The sequence below is a fragment of the Cynocephalus volans genome, chromosome 1, assembly GCF_027409185.1.
Source record: "Cynocephalus volans isolate mCynVol1 chromosome 1, mCynVol1.pri, whole genome shotgun sequence".
Lineage (NCBI taxonomy): Eukaryota > Metazoa > Chordata > Mammalia > Dermoptera > Cynocephalidae > Cynocephalus > Cynocephalus volans.
In genome coordinates, this window is record NC_084460.1 from 117,900,002 (window position 1) to 117,921,465 (window position 21,464).

Consider the following 21,464-nt stretch of genomic DNA (forward strand, 5'->3'; position numbering starts at 1 on the left):
CGGGCAGGGATTGGACAGCCTGCCCGAGGCACTGCTTACCAGCTGGGCGCTCTAGGCAGACCAAGTAACTGCTCCAGCTGTCTAAGGTAAGACAGGCAAGTGAAGCCCCCCACCTCCCTCAGGCTGGCACCAGTACTGCTTCATGGTAATACAAGGGGGATAGTTCCAAAACCCAGAAAGAAGTCTTTAAAACACACCTGAATCTTCCTGTCTGGTCTCAGGCTGGACAACTTCTGGTCGGAGAACCCATGTCGACAGGTACAAGGAAACTTTCTTTACAATCATGCGGTCTCTATAGATGGCCAAGGACCCCAAGGTCCTTGGGGATCTGAAAAGTGAGCTCGCAGAGCGTCTGAGGCGCACCTCTGCCTGGCAGCCCCACCCTCCCTCCCTGCCAGCCCCGAGGGCTTGTGTTTCCACCTCACTGCCCACCTGCACTGGCATCTACCTGCTCCAGCTTAACAAGCTTGTGCTGAGCCTTACACTACGCCAGGGCCTGTGCTACACTACATCTGTCCTGGAGACACAGAATGAACTAAGACACAGCCCCTGTCCTCTTGCAGCTCACAGAGGAGCCAGTTCCAGCACATCGGGAGTCAGACGAAAAGTGCTAACCAAGGTGGAGTGGCCAGGGCTGGATCCCCACATAACTGGCACCCCACCAGAGCTGCATCTTGAAGAGTGAAAGAGTTAATCAGATGAAGAAGAGAGGGATGGGTGTTCCAGGAAAGGAAGCGCCAGAGCAAAGTCCCAGATGTGTGAAGTGGCACAGGGTGCCCGAAACTCCAGGGCGTTCAGGTAAGGTGGAGCCTCAAGAGAGCCGAGCACTCCCTGGGATGGCCGGGCTGCACAGGCTCTACAGTTCTCTCTGCAGCTCCTGTTCTGGAGCTATGCACTCAGCAAGATGGCCCATCCCTAGTTTCTGGCCCTCACTCTCCTGCCAGGTACAGGGGACAGGGCCAGGTCTGCTGCCCCAGCTGCCTCAGTTCCCTCACAACTGGGATGGACAAGTCAATCCTACCAATTCACCATGGGCACACACCCTCAAAGCTCCCGCTTCCCACAGCCTCTCCATCCTCACAAAGCAGTCCCAGGCATAGATGCACTCCCTCGCCCTGTGCCCTCCTGCCCGCAGACAGCAGGTGGCCTGGGGCAGCCTAAGCAAAGCAGGCAACATGCCTGATCCTGCACAGTTTTTTTCAAACAATGACTGATCCATCTGTCCCCCTGCCCGAGCCAGTGAAGCTGCTCCAGAACCTCACACTAACCAGGACTCAAGGGGCCTGCCAGGATGATGTGACAAGAACAGGGCCACCTCACAGCATTGAGAGGGGTAAGAGCCACAGAGGGTGAGGCTGGAGACCCCACTCGAGGGATGGGGCAGGAGCAGGGGCTACGAACAAGCTTCAGGAGTATGTGGGTCTCCCTAGTGGCCTGGCCTTCTTTAATCATTTACAGTTTACACTTGGCTAGTTCCCAAAAAAGATTATGAACAACTGGTGTGTGCAATCAATCAAACAAACAAACAAACAAAAATCAAAAAACACTAAGAAGAGGTAAACAAAACATCAGAAATGCTCAGAGTTTACTATAAACAAGTTTGAGTTGGAACCTTCTAGAAACTAAGGACATTCACAAAGAAGATTCCATCCCCAGAAGATGCAGCAGGGTCATCCATGTTGCCTACACAAAGACTGCAAAGCACACAGACCCTAGCTTTACCATCTTGACAAGAAACAGCAGCACCTACTCCAGAACACAGGCCAGATCAATGCCTCTGACCGGAGCCAGGCATGTGCTAGGCTCGGTGGGGAGGGGAGAGATGAGGACTAGGGCCCCTTCCTTCTAGCAGGAAAGAGAAAGCATGGATGCAACTGAACACCAAATAAGGCCACAGTGTTGGGTGACCCAGAGAGGGGCGAACGACGCATTGTCCACAGGCGGGGGTGGGGAGGGGGAGGGTAAGAGGAGGCGAGAACACAGCAGTCTGGGGAACTGAGGAAGGCTGGGAAGAACAAGAGGACACCCTGAAATCGACCTGAGCAGAATGCTGTTTTGCAGGCCAGCTGCGCTGCCCTCCGACTGAATCAACAAGTACGTGCCTTCTAGAACGATGAGAAAACAGCCACTGTCCCAGCGCACCTGCTCAGTACCACTAGCAGCAGCCACCATTTATTAACCACCTGCCGTTGCCTGGCCAGTGCTGCCTTGTTTCTATCTGCCAGCCACCCTGTAAGGTCATGAGTGAGGGGGACAGAGGCTCAGAAAGGTGACATCCAGGGTCCAGTGCCACACTCCCCAAATGTCACAGGCTGGATTTAAACCAGGTCTCAGGCACCAAGCCACACACTCCTGCAGTGGGGCCTCTCCCTGGCAGACGGAGGGCAGATTCTTCCAGAGGCCAGAAGGGCAGTGAGCTCCTTTGAAGGCCAGAGAGTGTCTCCCCAGCTCCCGACTGGAGAGGAGAGGAATGGGAGTGGAGAGAGAGAAGAGGAGGGGAGGGGACACACCTGTTCTCCCAGCCCCCAGGCTGACCTGAGCAGGGCAACAGCGAGCTAGAGCTATCCGACAGGCTGTCCCACCAGCAAAGGGTTGCTTAATCCAGGCTGCTTAATAGCGATCACCCCAATAAATAAAACAAATGGCTTTAATTTAAAACACATTAAGTTAACAGCAGGTTCCGTGCCATCTAACACAGCCTGGCTCAGCTGCTCAGAACAGGCACAGAGGTGACTCCTGGGGTCAGGCCGGGTAAGGAAAGGCCTCTGCGGCCTGGGGGAGAGGGGCGGGAGGTGATGTTGCCCCTGGTCATCTTGACCAGTCCTCCACAATCCACAGGACAGTGTGAGAAACCCAAAAGCCCTGAACGGGAAGGGTGTGAGGAAGAGCAGCTGGGGGTCCCCTGGGCCCCGCCAGGTCCCCAGAGTGGAGCCCGAGCGCTGCAGGTGCAGAAAGCCCCTTCCTCTCCGCCCCTCCAGTCGGCAGCCGGGCTCCTCCTCCCAGGGAGTGGCCTCCCTCCTCCAGAAACGACCTCACCATCTCACCTCAGGGACGCGCGCATGGAATGCTCGGCAAAGGCCGGCGAGCTGGGAATGCCAGCCCGTCCCACAGCTGCGGACGCCCAGGCTCCACGCAGTTAAGCAACTGATGCACCAGGAGTGAAGACAGGCCGAGCAGCCAGGTGCACCGCCCCATGCCTGCCCACTCCCTGCCACCCGACCTCCGCACAGCTCTAACACACACATTGCCCACATCTTAAGCGGAAGCCCTCCCAGGTGTGACAAAGGACCCCAAGTGGGGCAGAAAGATGTGCCCCGGGGAGCTGGGGTCCCAGGGCGGGGGCCTAGGAGGGGCGAGCAGGCCCCCCACCCACACTCTTCCGTCTCACTGGGCTGCCAGCTCCAGCCACCCCTGAACGCTGCTTGTTCATCCACCTTTTCCAAAAGGGCCTCATCAAAGCAGGCTTACACCGGGCGCAGGAAGGAAATGACCGCCCACAATCGCCACGCTGACTCCCTTTCCTTTCAGTTCCCCTTTCTTAAAAATCAAGGGGGTAGGGAATAGGCGGTGGGAGGCTCAAGGACAGAGAACAAAAACGCCCCGCAGGAGCCGCCAGCCTCAGTGGCCGAAGCCGCGCTCCTCGCAGGCCCGGGGCCCCGGCGCGCAAACGCGGTGCAGCGGCGCCCTCCAGCGGCCGCGCGGAGCGCCGCACTTGGCCCGCCCGTGGTCACCCGGCCGGGGAGGACTCAACTGAGGAGCAAGGCAAGTTCTCCCCCTCCATCCGCGGCTCTTCCTGCCCCTCCAGGCCTGGGAGGTACCTTGTGCTCACCGTAGCCCAGGAGGTCCTTCAGCGCACATCCCGAAGCACAGGGCAACTCGTGGTGCTCCCCACCCCCACCCCCCCAGGGCTCCCCAGTCAGATCAGGCACAGGGCAGCTAGAAAGCTTGCCCTGAGAGACCCGCAGAGATTTAGCCTCCTGAGGTCAGGCCGGGGCGTCTGCTCCCCAGCGAGACAAGTCCAGGACCCACTGGGATGGGTGAAGAGGACAGGCCCTACCAACTCAGCTGTGAGCGTTAGGATGAGCTGGTTCTCAACCCACGCTTCCAAAAGGGACTTGAGGCTGCTGGTAACACTGACACACCTACAGAAGAGGGAAGGGCCTGGGCTGGTTCTATCCCCAGCTCTGTGAGGCACTAAATGTCACTGCCCCTCTTGACCTGGGGTCGATCAGCTGACCCAGGGCCCGCTGCACTCAGAAGTCCTTCCGATGCTTGGTGACTCTCCAGTGCTCAGTGAGGCTGAGTGACACTGATGCTGACCCAGAGCCCGCTGCACCCAGAAGTCCTTCCGACGCTTGGTGACTCTCCCGTGCTCAGTGAGGCTGAGTGATACTGAAGCTGCACGCGCAGGAAGCACAGCTTTTGTTCGGATTCAGTGTATTTATCTGGGGTGGCTGGATGGGGGTATGGTGCAGATTGAGACCTGGGCTACGGGCCACTCCTCATCCCCACACCTACAGTCCCTTGGCATAACTGCTGGCTCCGTCCTTAGGTGCCTCCTAATCTGTGGGAGCTCAGTAAGCCACCTGATCTCTCAGCCTAGGGATTCCGTACCTCCTTCACCAGTCATCATGAGGCTCATTTCACAAAAATGAGATGTACGTGAAAGCACTTTTACAAACTGGAAAGAGCTGAACAAGTGTTGTTACTATTATGCTCCTAACCAAGTCCTCTTATCCGTAACACCCCCTCTCTGATTTTAAGCATAACATTACTATACACATCAGAAATTTCCAAACCATGTTCTTCAACACGTGGGGAGGAGAGCGTCAAGGTAATCGGTTTTTCTTGTAAAATGCATTTTGGTAAATGTATAAGAAAAATAGCAAATACCTTTTATGTGGTTGTCCTTATCAATATGTTAACAAGTGCTGGTGAGGATATGGAGAAATTGAAACCCTCATACACGACTGGTGGGAAAACAAAATGGTGCAGCTACTTTGGAAAAGAGTCTGAAAGTTCCTCAAAAGGTGAAACAGAGCTAGCAGTTAATATGACCCAGCCATTCCACTCCTAGGTTATACCCAACAGATCTGAAAACACATGTCCACACAAAAACTTAAGAAAACGAATGTTCATAGCAGTATTATTCATAATAGCCAAAAAAGTAGAAACAACCTAAATGTCCATCAACCGATGAATGGATAATGTGGTACATCCATACAATGGAGTATTATCCACCCATATAAAGGGATGAAATATTTGTACATGCTATGTGAACCTTAAAAGCATTATGCTAACTGAAAGAAGCCAGACACATATAAATGAATCCATTTATGTGAAATGTTCAGAACAGGCAAATTTATAGAGACTGATAGCACATTGGTGGTTTCTAGGGGCTGGGTGCACAGGATAGGGAGTGACTGCTAATAGGTACAGGATTTCTCTTCCAGGTGATGTAAATGTTTTTGGAATTAGTGGTCATGGCTGTACAAACTTGTGAATTGTATACTTTAAGAAGTGAATTTTATGGTAGGTGAATTATATCTCAATTTTTTAACTGAAAAAAAGTAATTTTCTGTCTTTTAAAATAAGGAAAGATGGCCTGTGGGAATAGAACAGTCAGGAAGTCATGGGAATTGTGGATGCCCAAAGCTGGAATACTTTATCTGTGCATCGAGGCCCCCACAGGATTTATGAATCACCGTGTATTCATCTATTTCATCTAATATTATGATTCCTGGCCTATGTTATGAGCTTTGCCTTATAATTTCAAAACATACCTATGGAATTATCTAGAGTTTATTGTATTTGATACAATAATACTATACAAAGTTATTCCCTATGTATCCATGATTACTATAAAGTTTTCCATGAGAAGTATACATTAGCACACAAACTACTACGGTTGTTTTCATAAGCATATTATAATTTAAAAGAGTGCCACTTTGAAGTGCATTTGGCAAAATACTCACTGTGCTCTCTAAATACCATAGTATAAAATGTCAGCCTATTTTTTCAAAGAGCCTCTCACTTCAGGACACATTTCTTTGATCACCTCTTTCCCAGACTAGAATAACATTCAAAAGTTTCATTAGGTGCCAGGTGCCTGCTGCTGTGACGAACTGGAAAAACAGCTTCAGTCCAGTGTCACCTATTTGTCATTAGCTTCATCAGCCAGCATCAAGGTCTTCATTTTCAGGCTTTTCTCAGCCCCAGGTAGGAGCAGAGGCACTCACGTTTCCCAAGCCACCCACAGTTTTGCTCTGGCTTCAAAAGAATCTCTGGGAATCCCCCACTGCACACACAGAACTTTAACATTTGTCTGGTCACTCCTAACCTCTGGCACATGCTCCTCCTGGAATCTAACAAGCACTTGTAAGTGGGGAATGCACATGGCTTCATTTCTATTCCTAACTTGTCATTTGGAGACCGAGCATCCCAGCCTTACGCTCTGAAGGAGGCAGAGGTTTGATGGAAGAGGAGCAGAACATTGAGCACTCTTCTAGAATGTCTTGGGTTTAATCAATACAGCCATCAGTCAGTCAAGTAGAAATATTTATCGAGAGTCTAGAATGTGCCAGGAACCGTGCTGAGAATATAATGGGAAGTAGAGAGCTCATCCATTTCCCTTGCTTAGTGCTTCTGTATGAAGGATGCTCCACTGGACCAACACTCTTGGCCTCTTGCTCCCTGCCCTACACCCTCTTCCCCACTGTGCACACTAACTCTTCCTTAAGGCAAGAAGAGAAATTTACCTGATGGGTGAGTTTGGGAGGTATGTCTGCCCCATCCCCACCTCTCTTCTCCTCTGGAATCTACCTGTGGAGAGCAAGTCCATCCCTGTAGGGAGGCCAGTGGCTGTCCAGAGCTACCTTTTCCTCCTTAGCTGTAGGAAATTCTCAAAGAAAAAGCTGAAGCCAGCTGATATGGGTCTAGGATGATGGGATGATCTGGGATGACAGGTAGTCAGGAGCCACTGGAGATTCCAAATGGATGTAATGTGAGAAAAGCAGCATTTTAACAAGGTGAATGTAGCAGCCTTTCCCAGGTCAGCAGAGCCAGAATAGCCCGGGTGAAAGAGAACTCCAGTCAAATGGTTCCTGAATGTCTACTATGTGCCAGGCACTATGCACCTCAGGAGAGGAGGGGATACCTGAACTGGGTGTGAGAGCTCAGCAAGAGACCACCAGGTACTCCTGCATCCCTCGCAAGCAGTGACTCCCACGCCTGCTTACACAGCTCCATCCCAATTCAGATTCCCAGGCTCCACCCAGGAGCTTCAGACCCACAGACTGGGGCGGGGCCCAGGATTCTATATGTTTAAAAAGTGTCTCCAGGTGATTTTGATGCAGTTAGAAAATGGACCTATAACAGCTCCTATACTGGTGCCTGAACATAGCAGTTTCAGATGTTTATTAAATAAGTTAACAAATAGTACACTTGTCTATTGATAGAAGATAACAAGCTAAGAGATTTTGAAAAAAATTCAATGATAGTCAAAACAAGATGTTTCTGGTTAAGTGAACTTTTTAATCTAACATTTACTTAACCAAAATATAATCTAAGGTCACTAATAATGTACTAAAGAGTGCAGCCTTGTAACACCAAGGTCAAGGGTTCAGATCCCCACACCAGCCAACTGCTCCCTCCCCCCCCCCGCAAAAAAAAAAAAAAAAAAACCCAAAAAACTAATAATATTCTATGACCTGTTTCCACAACCATTTCAGCTAAAAGGCTTTTCTGTGTCACTTGTAAATGACCTAAGAAGAGAACTCTAGGTATGGGCACAAGTCCTATGCCAGCTCACTGTAGCCCTGCTCTCCACCTTGCAGACATGATGGCATCCCAAAGCCCACCCAAGGGAGGAAGGGACCCCAGGCTGTCTCCAGACAGATGGATGGGCAAGGAGATGCCTTCCTGTTCCCAAGGTGTGTTCTAATACACATAAGATCTACTCTCCCTGGGACTAAACTGCGCCTCTGAACTTATCTTAAGAGGAAGTGCTCCCTAACTGGAAATATGGCACAAAGGGAAAAACACTGGTCTAGGACACAGGCCAAACCCCAACTGGGTCAATAACTCCCCAAGTGGCTTTGGGCAAGTCTCCTCACCTGTGACACTATATGCTCTTCAACATCCCTTCCAGCTCTGATGCAACCCGGTTGAGAATTTCTAGTTTCTTTCTTCCTGATCAATACTAAAAAAATAATTCTCAGTATAAACTTTACTCACATATGTAAGGCATGATGTTAGGTGCTGGGGATACAGCATTTAATAGATGTCAGTATCAATGCTCTTAAGGATTTTATAACCTAGCAAGGTAGAAAAATAATTAATTCAGTACTTATATGAATACAACTGTAATAAATGTTAGTAATGAAAAGTACTTGGAGCTAAGAGTATGTAATGGGGGCTCGGGAAAGGTTTAGCAAGGAAATAAGACTTAAGCTGAGATCTGAAAGCAGACCAGTTGGGGGCAGGGGGGTACTCCAGGCAGAGGGAAAGGCATGTGTGAAGTGGTCCGTGGTACAGGGAGAAGCATTCTGTTCAGAAATATTCCAAACCTGAGGAAGAATTAAATCACATATAAAATGAAGCAAACCTTTTACAACGACACATTTAAAGAAAAAACAGCACCATTTATCACAAATGGAAAATAGATTCACGAAATACAAACTTGAAAGTAATGGGAGCAATTTTATGCCAGGACTGATAAACCTTTATCAGACCACTGCCACCTGGCTAGAAGCCCCCAGACCAGCAACCCTCCTGCCTCAACTGGGGAGGAATCAGTTCCCTTGGGTCATGTGCAGCTCCTCTAGGCCTTGGGTGAGGGCTGTGCCTGTCAGAACTGGGCCCAGCAATGAGAGGGAGTCAGAGCCTGAAACACATACTCCAAGAACAAGAGCCTGGCCCTGAGGCAGGACTCACCCCTGGACCAATATTTCTGGTGCCAACCATGTGCCAGGCATTGTACATAGGGATGGATGGTGAGACATGATACAGTCACAGCACCAAAGGGGTACAAGAGGGAAGAAAAGAAAGACATACCTTTCAGCTGGGGATTCCTTAAATGATTCCAAGAAAGGTATGACATCTGAAGATGGACAAGACTCGGAAATGGAGAAATAGTTTCCCCAACAGTGGGAATGACATAAGCAGATGCATGCAGACTGGAAAGCACTGGGTGCACAACAGGAGCCAGTGCCTAGAGCTCCGGCTACAGGGAAGGTGGAGATCTAGCAATGGTGTAGAGCAGGCCCAGGTTGCTATTCTGGCTTAGAAGACAAAGAGATGACAATTCTGGTCTTGAGGGTGCTGTTTGAGAACCTGATCAAATCCCAGATCTGCCCAGACTGGCCCAATAGCCATGGGCCCTCAGTTTTCTCCCCTGGACTAATGCATGGTTTCTCAACATTAGGATCCTAAGGCAGGTTGCCAGGCCCCACCTCCAGAGATTCCAATTAGGTAAATTAGGATGGGCCCCAGGCTGAATAACCCCAGATCAGACAGTGGCTCCCAAGGGCCTCTCCAGACACAATCTCCAAGACCTGGATTCTTGGCCTCCTACAACATGAAATCAAGGCCCAGATGCTCTTTCCTGACAGGCTCATTTGTTCATGGGCGGGCAAGGAACTGCCTTCCTCTTCCCAAGGTGTTCCAACACACTTCAAGTCAATTCTCCCTGGGAGAAAAATGCCCTCTGGACCTTACCTTACTAGAGAGAAGTACTTCTTAAAGAGGAAATAAGGCACAAAAGGAAAAACATTGGCCTAGAATGCTATGTGGGAAGCAGAAATGGAGAGGTGTGGAGGGTTGGGCACAGACTGTCCGCAGGGTCTAGGGACATTCTCAGGGGAGGTGAAAGCTGAGTAAAGAGTGGCTGAGAACCCAAGAGGGAGGGAAGGACATTCTGGGCAGAGAGCACAGCTTGTGTAAAGGCACATTCAATACAATTAAGATATAAGGTGCACGTAGAGGAAGGAGAAAAGGCTAAGCCAGAGAGGAAGGCCAGGTTAACAACACAGACAGCCTTACCAAGAAATTCGGACATGAGGGCCCAGCCCGTGGCGCACTTGGTAGAGTGCGGCGCTGGGAGCGCTGCGACGCTCCCGCCGCGGGTTCGGATCCTATATAGGACTGGCCGGTGCACTCACTGGCTGAGTGCCCGTCACGAAAAGGACAAAAAAAAAAAAAAAAAAAGAAATTGGGACATGACTCTGTAGGCAACAAGGAGCCACCACAGATCCTGGAACCCTGCAGGATCCTGGCAGCACCTGCTCTTAGTCACTCACTAGGCACAAATACAGGGAAAACTACCCTTGCCTCACCGCCCTTCCCCCACCAACATCGGTCGCCATGCTTTAAGATCACCTACTACTCCTTTCCAAAAATCAGACCGTGGATCCCCTCTGTACAACTGTTAGGTCAAAAGGAGGCAAGCAATTTGATGGAGGCAATTCTCATTAAGTCAGGAACCCAGTCTCAGACAGCAGAGACAAGGCGTGAAGTGAGACGGTGGAGAGAGGTGGGAGCTGGTACGGAGGCAGACTGGTCCAGCCCGGGACAAGGCGGTCAGCTGTGCTCTCCCAGGTCATATCTGTGCCTCTTAGAGCTTTCTCTTCCTCACTTGGAGGAACCTGCGGCTTCTCTAAATGGGTCCATGACCCTTGAGGGCACGACAGAAGGCGGCCCAGGGAGGAGAAGAGATGGCTCACGCTGGTTTAACCAGATCCAACTGGAATACCTTAAGAGCTATAAGAAACGTGACTGCAACTTCAACACTTCCAGAGACCTCATCAAGGCCCTCTTCAGCAGACTTTAGCCTGCTCGGGATGGCTATTGGTGCCTTCAAATGACCAGTTCCATCCTCAGAGGTCAAAGAGGAACATAAAAAGAATTGTAGACTCTGAAGGCACTGCTGAACCCTTCGACGCTAGCAAAACGGGGCGTGCCGATTCCCCAGGGGGCCGCACTCAACTCGGGTCGGGGGAGAGGGAAGCAAGCCATCTAACACCGCAGCTCCACTCCTGCACCGCTGAGCGCGACTGGATCCTGGACCCTCTCCCGAACGAAGCCTCCAGCTTGCTGTGAACGCACATTTAGGGCAGGGCGGGGGGATTAGGCTACAGGCATTGGAAGTAGGCAGCGCTTTGAAGACCCTGCCCTAGTCCCCAGGAGCCCTGCCGGGAGCCACGCCAACCTCACCGAGGACGGGGTGGGCCACCCACCTGGAGCCCCCAGCTGCGGCCCCGCTCACCTTGCACTTGAAGCCGGCGGCGGGCGGCAGGAGCTCCCGCAGCAGGACCTTGGCCACCTCGCGGCTGGCTTCCTCACTCACGAAGTGCAGGTTAAGCACCTCATGCGCCTCGAACTTGGCGAGGCGCAGCAGCGAGCGCAGGGCGACCCGGGCCTTGGCCTGCAGCGCGGCGTTGTGCTCCGCCTTGGTGAACATCATCAGCAGGTGGTAGTCCGCCGGCCCGGTCCCACCGCCCTCCAGGCTCTTAGCCTTGGCGCCCGGGGCCGGCACCGCTGAGCCACGCACCACCTCCAGCGTGGGCGGCGAAGGCGCGACGAGGGCCCCGGCGCGGGCCTCCTTCAGCCTCTTGGTGGCGCTGGAGAAGGTCTCCCGGTCTGAGCCTAGATAATAGAACGCACAGACGGCCAGCGCCGCGGCCAACAGCAGCGCGCAGTAGTGGGAGCGCACAGCGCCCAGGCGCGCCATGGCCCGGGCGCATGGGGGTCCGCCTCGGAGGAGGCCCATGCGCCACGAGCCGGCGGGCCCAGCAGCCGGGGAAGGCCAGCAGAGACCCGTACCCCGGCAGCCACTTAGTATCGCTGGCAGCAGGCGGCGGCCATGGCGGAGGCGGGGCCGCACTGCCCAGAGCCAATCGCGGGCACTGATGCGCGGAGAGAAGAAGCAAGGGCGTGCCCGACAGCCGCTGGGTCCTAGGTTCAGAGGATTCGAGGTCGGGCGGACCGCGTGTGGGCTCCAGCCGGGCAGCGTGGTTGGGGCGGGCGGAGGGCCCAGGAGTAGGGAAGGCCGGCCCGCTGCACGGTGTGTGGGAACTGGCGCTCCCACGTGCCCCGCCACAGAGGCCAGATTCCGAAGCTGAGCCTTGAACGGAATGGAGGCGCCCCAACGCTGGACCTTCGGTTAGCAAAATGGTAAAGTGGACGCACGAAGAGGGATAATTATTTTTCCGTACCTTTGTTTTCCTTATTTCTTGAAGCTTTTAGTCCTTTCCCCCATTCCCTTCACACCTAGGAGACTAGCTGGGGCTAGGGAGTTTAAACCAGCGAGCTCCTTCCCCTTTCACGCTAAAGCAGTAATGACACCTGCGGTGGACATCGCCTCCCCACCCCACTTCGCCCCTCTGAGGCCGACCAGAGGTAGTGGAAGGGATGTGGCCAGCAGGGGGACCCCGCCGCCCAAGACTTAGTGGTAGTGCAGACAGCCCGTAGGTAGCAACACCTGAGACTGTGATGTTAATTCGTTTTGGTTTTTAAACAGTCTTTAACACTTTATAAAGAGCCTTAATATGTACCAGGGAGTCTTGCAAATTTTTAACTGAAGCACACTGAGGTAATTTATCCAAGGCCACACAGGTAGTGGCAGTTTTGACCGTAGACGGCTGGGACACTGCCAACTAGATAAAAACTCATTAACTTGGATTTTTTTTTTTTTTTTCTTTTAAAAGATGACCTGTAGGTGATCTTAACCCTTGACTTGGTGTTGTCAGCACCATGCTCTCCCAAGTGAGCCAACCGGCCATCCCTATAGGGATCCGAACCCGTGGTCCTGGTGTTATCAGCACCACACTCTCCCGGTGAGCCATGGGCTGGCCCTTAACTTGGATCTTTAAGAATTGATGATATATCATTTGTTTTGAAGCAAGCATGTACAAGTCGTCTGCATGCTTGAAAGAGATGGAGGTGGAAATGCATGGACAGATGCACACTGAGAAAAACTGATCTCTTACCAGTTTATTGTGTCCAACCCTTATTTCTCAAAGTGTGGGGGAGCCCTGTCCCCAGAACCAAAATTCGTCTCATTTTCTAACTCTTGTTCTCTTCGATTGGGGCAACACTTTTCTGAAAAACATGGGATCTTTGAAACAGGCCTTGCCACAAAGTTCAATACATACTACTTACCTTGAAAAAAAAAAAAAAAATAGCAGACTTGCCACGCTTCAGTAGTTCATTTGATTCTCACTACTCTATGAGGTAAGGGTATTTTACCATAGAGGAAACTGAGATTTAGAGAATTACCCAAATCTAATTGGCTAATAAGTAATGGAGATAGGATCTCAACCCAATCTTACTGCTTCCAAAGCCCAAGTTTTTAGCCAAGATTACCTCTAAAAGTAGTAATTTAAGCTCTGGGTTGTGTGTATCTTACCACAATCTTCAGCGTGTGGCACTGGTTAAGAAAGCAAGCTCTGGGGTGGACGGTCCAGGCTGGAATTCCTGCTCTACCACTAAAGTTGTTAGACTTTAGGCAAGTTACTTAATCACGCTGAACCGCAATTACACCTATATGTAAAAGGGGCTGATACTAGTATCTATATCTCATAGGATCATGAGAGACAGTAGATAAAAAGCAGAACAGTGCCCAACACTTACTAAGCAATATTAGAGACACCAAACTCTCTTTTTTAAAAAAGTCTATATACAACAATCATAATAACTCCTTGAACTTTCAAAAGGAAAGAGTGGAACTGAGGCCACAGAGGTGGGAAAGGGGGATGGGGAAGGGGCATTAGGGAGAAATTGGTAAAGGACCACAAAAAATGTTTACATTGTATAATGATAAGGTAAAAAAAGAAAAAAGAAAAACATTATAACAAAAGAACGCATCTGACAATTAGTATTTGTCAGAAAGTTCAATTGGAACTTGGTTGTTTGAAATTTGAAACAAATTTGTTCATCTAGACAGTGTTACAAATGGTGGTTAGGCCATAATGTACCTGCCCAGATGTCTTTGTTGGCCTGCCCAGAAGTAAATTTTGAGACAAGGATTCTACTACAAGTAGTTCATTTGGATGATAAAGGGATGAAGGAATGACAAGGGAGTAGAAAAGTGAATGAAGGAAGGGAAGACTTCCAACAAAGGGTGCATATAAAAAAAGAAAAGTCTAGATACCAACATGTACAAAAACATTATTTAGCAACCAAAGCTTTTCTGGGGTATTTTTAATACTAAACCTCAAATCTCCATTAAGGCTTTATTACATGTCCCACAGAATCTCCACCGTAGCATGCTTATATGTAGCATTATTACATTCTAATTATCACTCATTAATAAGGGAGGAATAATACAGAATTATACCTTTTAATCTCCCACCTACACCATCAATAAGGTGGTTTATTCCTCTGCACTTAATTCTAGGATTACTCTATTCAAAAAAAAGTTTTATTTTTCAGACCTTCATAAAATCATTACTTCCGGAATTTATGGATAAAAACTGGACAACAATGTCATTTAAATTTTACATAGGAAGTCAGGAAAATAAGAGACTGGTCTTATCTCCAAGTTGTTTGGTCTCATCTCCCCAGTTCTTTGTCCATAAATAAAAATTAATGTTACAGCTTCCTGAAGTATATCGCTGACTGGAGACTAAAACAGTGAGTTCCAGGTAGGCAGCCAGTCATTTATTTAATAGATATCAAGTGGCTACTACATACCAAACATAGCAGCACCTAGGGATACAGCAGTGAAAAAAAAAAAATCCCTGCCCTCCTAGAGCAGTTTCTAGCATAGACAAATATGATAAATTACGTAGTGTGCAATGGCAATATTTGCTATTTACTTAGCTTAAAATAGATATATCTGGGTATATAATGACATGGCTAAGTAGACAAAAAACTTTGGTAAGTACAATAACCCTTCAGTTGTAACTAACTTTGTCCAAGTTCTCTGATTTCTTACCAGCGAAGATTAGGTAATTGGTTTTTCCTGTTGAGTAATTTCCACATCTGTAAAGTTGAATAGATTATCCAACCTCTCCTTCTGCTTCAGACCTTGGTTTACATGACACTGCCTACATGAATGGTCTCTAAATACCTCCTCATCCAGTGTCTGGGCTAGGTACCATCCTTAACAATTCCATGAGGGCCACCTATGTACTACCCTAATCCCATCTTTCTCTATTGTAAGAACACAAGACTACAAGAGGACAGGAGAGTATGTCTATTTTTACCACAATATCCCCAGTATCTAACACAGTGTCTGACACACTTTATAAGCCTCAAAAATATATCCACCCACCAAACCAGCATTTTTACTTCTAGGAATTCATCTGAAGGAAATAAGAATGTGCTAAAATATTTGACCATAAGGATAAAGCAGTGCTATATTTATGCTGTCGAAAAATTGGGATCAAATGTTCATCAAGAAAGTGGTGTGGGCCGAGCCTGTGGCGCACTCGGGAGGGTGCTGCGCTGGGAGCGCAGCGACGCTCCCAGCGGCCGCGGGTTCGGATCCTATATAGGAATGGCCGGTACACTCACTGGCTGAGTGCCGGTCACGAAAAAGAAAAAAAAAAAAAAAAAAGAAAGTGGTGAAACTAAAATAATAAGGCTGTCATTAAATGTGATATATTCAACAAACCACGTGTGAAAATTTTAAAAAACCGTAAATGGGGGAATTTAGAAAATGGAGACGTATTAGCCAACTGCAATGTGTGGAACTTATGTGAATTTTGATTTGAACAATCTTCTTAAAACTCACACTTGAAACAATCGGAAAAATTTTAATACTATTTAGTTTTATAATTTAAGGAAGTGTTATTACAATTTTTTTTACAGTCTTTATCTTTTAGTAAATCTGAATGATTTACTGGTGAAATGAATGGATTTGGTTTTTTTTTTAAATCCAGGGAAGGGGAAAAGGGGGTGAGAATATAAATAAAACAATGTTCACCACGAGCTTATAGCTATTGAAGTTATTCTCTCTACTTTTTTTTTTTTTTCCCGGCACAGTGTTGTCCGCACCACGCTCAACCAGTGAGCGCACCGGCCATCCCTATATAGGATCCAAACGCGTGGCCTCGGCGCTAGTAGCGCCGCACTCTCCCAAGTGAGCCACGGGGCCAGCCCTATTCTCTCTACTTTTATACGTTTGGAATTTTCCATAATAAAAATATTTTAAAAAATTCTTCCCATCTATTAAGTGAAAGAAGTGGGTAACAGTATGATCCCATTGTATAAATACACCCAAAGGTCTGGAAGGGTATATAACAAGGAAATAAAAGTTTTTCCCTCAGAAATTCTAATACAATAGAAATTCTTGTGATGATGGATATATTCTATAATCTGCACTGTTCAAAACAATAGTCACTAGTCAAACGTGGTTACTAAGCTCTTAAAATGTGGCAGCACAACTGAGGAACTGAATGCTTTGTCTAAATTTTTAGTTAATTTAAAATGTGTGGCTAGTGGATTCCATTTTGGGCAGCACAGATAGATGATGGAATTATGGATGATTGTCTTCCTTCTTACTTACTATTATTTAAACATTTTTCTGCAATGAAAAAGCATTGTTTTTGCAATAACGAAAAAGTAGCCTGTTTTGTTTTCATTTAAAATATCTATTGACCATCATTGTGGGTTCTCTTCTTCACAGGACTAGTATGAAAATGAAATGAAGCTGATTAAAGCAAGTAATGTAGAAAAGTTCGTATCTGCTTTCAATTAACTTCTATTTTATTTTTTATTTTTTGCAGCTGGCTAGTATGGGATCCAAACCCTTGACCTTGATGTTATAACGCAGTGCTCTAGCTAACAGCTAAGCGGCCAACCCTCAATTAACTTTTAAAGAAAAGGAAAAAGCAAGTGATGCGCTTCCAGTTCTGTTTTTTCAACCCTCCATTCCTTCAATCCCAATTCACATTAAAAAAAACCTTTTGTTTGTTTACTAAAAGGATCATGTGTGATATGTGTTGCCTAGATTAGGAACTTTAACAGTTAATCATAATGGAAAAAAGATTAGAGCAAGGGCCCCAAAAAAAGCCATTTGCAGTTTTTAGCCAATGAATTAGGGACCATACAGCTCTGTGATCAGACAGAAGAAAATATTTAAAAGACGAAAATGGTCTTTTAATCAGCAAATAGTATCAATGTAGGTCAATTTGAAAGGGTTGGAAAGGAATATAGTACCTTAAATATAACAGACGTTAACAGGCCTGTAGCGTAGTTCACAAGAAAGTGGAAGTCTGAGCAAAAAAGAACTATGCCAGAGGTGAGATTTTTATTGACTTATTATTGTAATTTTTCAGCATACAAAGTACTTAAGTATAATATTTACAATTCTTACATAATGTACATTTTAGAATAACTATAAAGATAATGTATTTTGTTCCATTTACAATGACAAACTATAGTAAAACTACATTCATGAATTAGATACAAATCTTCTACATACTAATAAAAAGTAAACGGAGTGTTTGTTATACATTCTTTAAAATATACCTTTTCACTTGTAGCAAGAAATATTACATGTATAAGTTTTTATGACTGGAATGATTCAGAAATATCACACAGTACAAGTAAACACATATAGAAAAGTAGCTCATCATTTCCAAAAGTTAACCTTCAGCCTTTGTGTAAAATAAATCATGCCAACAATCTTTATAATGTAGCAAGCTTTCCCTGTTTAAAATTAACACTCAAAAGAGGGGGGAAGAGTTTGAGAAAAATTAAGAAAACCTAGAAAACAATATAGTGAAAAGAACAATACAGAAAAAGTTTATTTAATCAAACCTTGCTTTTTCCCCACATTATCCCATTTTAAGTGGATAAATTTATGTAAACAGAAAAGGAGGTCCACAAAATCATATTTATAGATGTCATGCTTCAGCTAAACTGAATCCAAGCCCCTTTTTTATCTTTCATTGGGAAGCACCAAGAAATTGATAAGTGTAAGGTGAATTTAAATCACCTTTACAATGTTTTGCTTTCATTAATGTTTGTTATTGCAAAATGTAAAATTTCCTATAATTCGATGTCTTCAAAGCCCAACTATTCCTTCAAACCTTGTATCCAGGTTCTCCAGAATATTTGGACTCTGTTATTAAAACACAAGGAAAGCTGGCAGTCATTATCAGATTTTGCTGCTTTACAATGATTTCAAATAATTTCATGATACAAGTAAAGTGCCTCTGACTAATAGTCAGTGAGACCTGGGTTATGGTGTCAGCTCTGCCACCAACTAGCAAAACAAGTGACCTCCTCTGTAAAACAAAAGGAGCACACTAGAATCAAAAAAGCAGACAATGTTGAAGCTCTTAGATTAAATCTCAGAAGTCGTACTGTGAGAATCAGGTGAGATAATGTAATACCAAAGTACACTGTAAGTAGGAAAACGGCATACGGCATACAAAGGGATGTTGTCACCTTGTTTCATCCCACTCATTTTATTTGTGAGGAGTCCTGAATCCAAAAGGGTAGTGACTACTGGTCCAGTGCTGTTTCCACTATATCATACTGTTCTCTAAAGCCATTCTGGACATTTAGTTCTATAAAAACATAATTTTTCCAGCCCATGTCCATAGTTGAAAGTGCTGTCATACAGAAGTTAATCTGACAATATAAGAGTCACCTGGGAATGTCTGATTATTCAAAACGGGTATTTAGTCTTAAACACAATTTGGTTTATTGTGACCATACTTAACATATGTAAAATTATATATTTTAAATATTGCTAACATATCACAAACAAGTTGTCCAGACTGTGAAAGTATAAATTTTTTTTTTCTCCAAAATGCACTCATGAAGAACCAAAGTACATATTCCAAATTAAATCTATATGTTTAGGAAAGTAAACGCCGAAGTTCATTAAAATCTACAGTGAAGACCAGTGTAAATTAGGCAAACACTGTAATGTAGTGAATCCCTAGAAATTTCTGAATTTCTAAGGACTGTACCAAAGGTAATTTTTAAAACCTTAGAAATCTTAAACATGTAAAAGATGCAATGAAGCATTGTAAATAACTGTTCAATCACCTTTAAGTCTAGTTCTAAAACGAAACTGCATTTTATGAACTCATAGTGCTGCTATTCTTATTTTGATACTAATCTTTCAAGCTAATGAGCTAATGATAATGAGCTAATGGTTAATAAGAAACAAACTAATATCAACAGACCAGTTATGGAAAGAAAACAATGGGCAATCTCTTGACCAATGAAGCCCAAGAGTACAATTAAGTGTTTACACAATAATTTCTAATAATGCACGAATAATTCACGGCATAACAAAACACAGATTTGTTACATACTGTATAAAACCCATTAGTTGACACAGCTAAATTCACCTAAAAGCCAACCTACCTTATAACTCATTAATTTAAAGCCTTACTACTGTTTACTCCATCATTTCTGCCAAATCTACTCCAAACTGGGTCTCACCACTTTCAAGAAACCAAGCCACAGAAATGTATTTTTGTATTTCCCCGCAATATTAAAGATTCGGCTTTCTCTGAAGATATCCCGAACCATGATCATTTTTAGGGCATTTCAAATACATCTCTAACCATTTAAATTTAAGTAGACTCTAATTACTGTCACACTAACAATTCATAACTCAAACCACAGGAGGTAAGAGTGTTACAAGGAATTGCCTTCACAACCACAGAGATCCCAGAGGTGATCTGAAGCCAAAATGGCTGAATCCAAAGGAAAACTGCCTAGACTTCCTCAGCTAAAGGATTTTTAGGAGTGAAATTCTAAGATAAAAACAGGAACAGGTGCTACAAAGAAAAAGTGGGGCTTTCTTTTTTCTTATCTTTCGCTCTTTCTGTTTATTTTAACATTTATTTTCCTTCAGCTTTTCAAACAATTTCAAAGTACACTCTAAAAAAAATGTTACAAATCAGATTTTTGCCTTTAGATAAAGCACCTAAAAAACCAGATGATCTGTGACCCCGATTTGAAACAGGAAAGATTTAATGTCCCTGTAATTATTATAATTAAAAAACAATGCTTTGGAAGTTAGCATTTCCTCAGAAATAACTCACAAATATATTTTTATCCTTAATGTATAGTGACTATTACTAAATAAAGAATTACATGCATGCAATCTGGCCAAATTATGGAACATTTTCTGTGATAAGAATTTATTTCGGTATCATTCCTGCTTATATAGATTCAGATTTGACATTTACTGAATTTATAAAACTAGTTTTTAAGGGGAAAACGTTACAAAATTTATCTAATTAAATATAATTTCTCTTTCACAAGTTTAAAAATCTCTTATTTAGGAACTATCTATTACTACTATTTAGGAACTACTATTACTTACATATAATTCCTAAAAGAAGATTAAATTTAATTGTTGACAATATTGGAAAGAAACCATAGGCAAATTATTAATTATTCTATACTCTTAATGAGACATGTCAATCAAAGATGGAATCAAACTAATTTGCAGAATATAAATGGTAAATAACTATATCTGTAATACTTGGGAATTCAAGGGTCTGTGGTTCATGTAACCAAACACTAAAGCTATATATATACATGTAATTTAAAAGCACATATACTGTGTACATATACACAGGATAAAATGAAGAGCAATTTATTGCTGTATATTTTAGTATAAAACTAAGAAAAAAAATTTTTTCCCTCCATTTTTCAGAGATTTTTCTTTCACTAGGAGAAACAGCAAAAATGTATATTAAAGACAAAATTTAAATATAAAAATGCCCTACATTATTTTATAAATCAACTTGTATTTCGATGAAAGTATAATTTTGCAACATTCAAGTTACACTTTTATTACATTGATAAATTTGTCAGGGTTTTAGGAAATCAACCCATCAATGAAGAACTACAGCTTCAGAACTGGGATTCTTTTGATGATTAAAAAAAAAATAAGACCTTTCTGCTTCATAAGATGGAATAAATCTAACAGACTTAACTATGGTCTACTTATATAGCCATACTATGTATGTTAAAGTACTGGACAATAACCTGTCATCTAAGCAGTGTAACCACATTTATGAGCAAATGGGGAAAACATATTCTCTAGTTCTAATACTAAATTATACATTGTATGTAAGACAGCTAGGTTACCAAACACACACACACATAAAACACATATCTCCGAGCCACCAAAATTCATCAGGGAAACTAAAGAAAAAACATATTCTTGAGGCAGGCAGGGCAGTAGCTCCCAGTTGATGTAGATATGCTTGACTCAATGATCCCGGGCACGGTACATGGCAAAAAAATCAATGCTGTCGAGATTTTGTCTAATCTCTTAGCATCTTCTAACCTAAAGATCGCCTAAATCTGGATTCAACTTTTATTTATTAAAAAATAGCCCTTTAAGCAGGCTTTTTTTTTTTTTTTTTTTTTTTTTAAATAAAAGAGGACCTAAAGCAGGTTCCTTTCCCAACTACTAGATATCCATGTTTTTAATTTACAAAAATATCAATGAATGGGTAATCTTTTTTCCAAAC

The 21,464-nt window shown here is 44.9% G+C and overlaps 1 protein-coding gene across 1 annotated transcript in view; it reads right to left on the reverse strand.

Annotated features, from left to right (window-relative positions):
- Positions 1 to 11,847, reverse strand: part of XXYLT1 (xyloside xylosyltransferase 1) — a 173,126-nt gene extending 161,279 nt beyond the window's left edge. Inside the window, exon 1 of the mRNA XM_063106636.1 lies at positions 11,264 to 11,847. Within this exon, the coding sequence (XP_062962706.1) occupies positions 11,264 to 11,767 (504 nt within the window). The 5' untranslated portion in view covers positions 11,768 to 11,847. The remainder of the gene's footprint in view (positions 1 to 11,263) is intronic.
- Between the last annotated feature and the right edge of the window lie 9,617 nt (positions 11,848 to 21,464).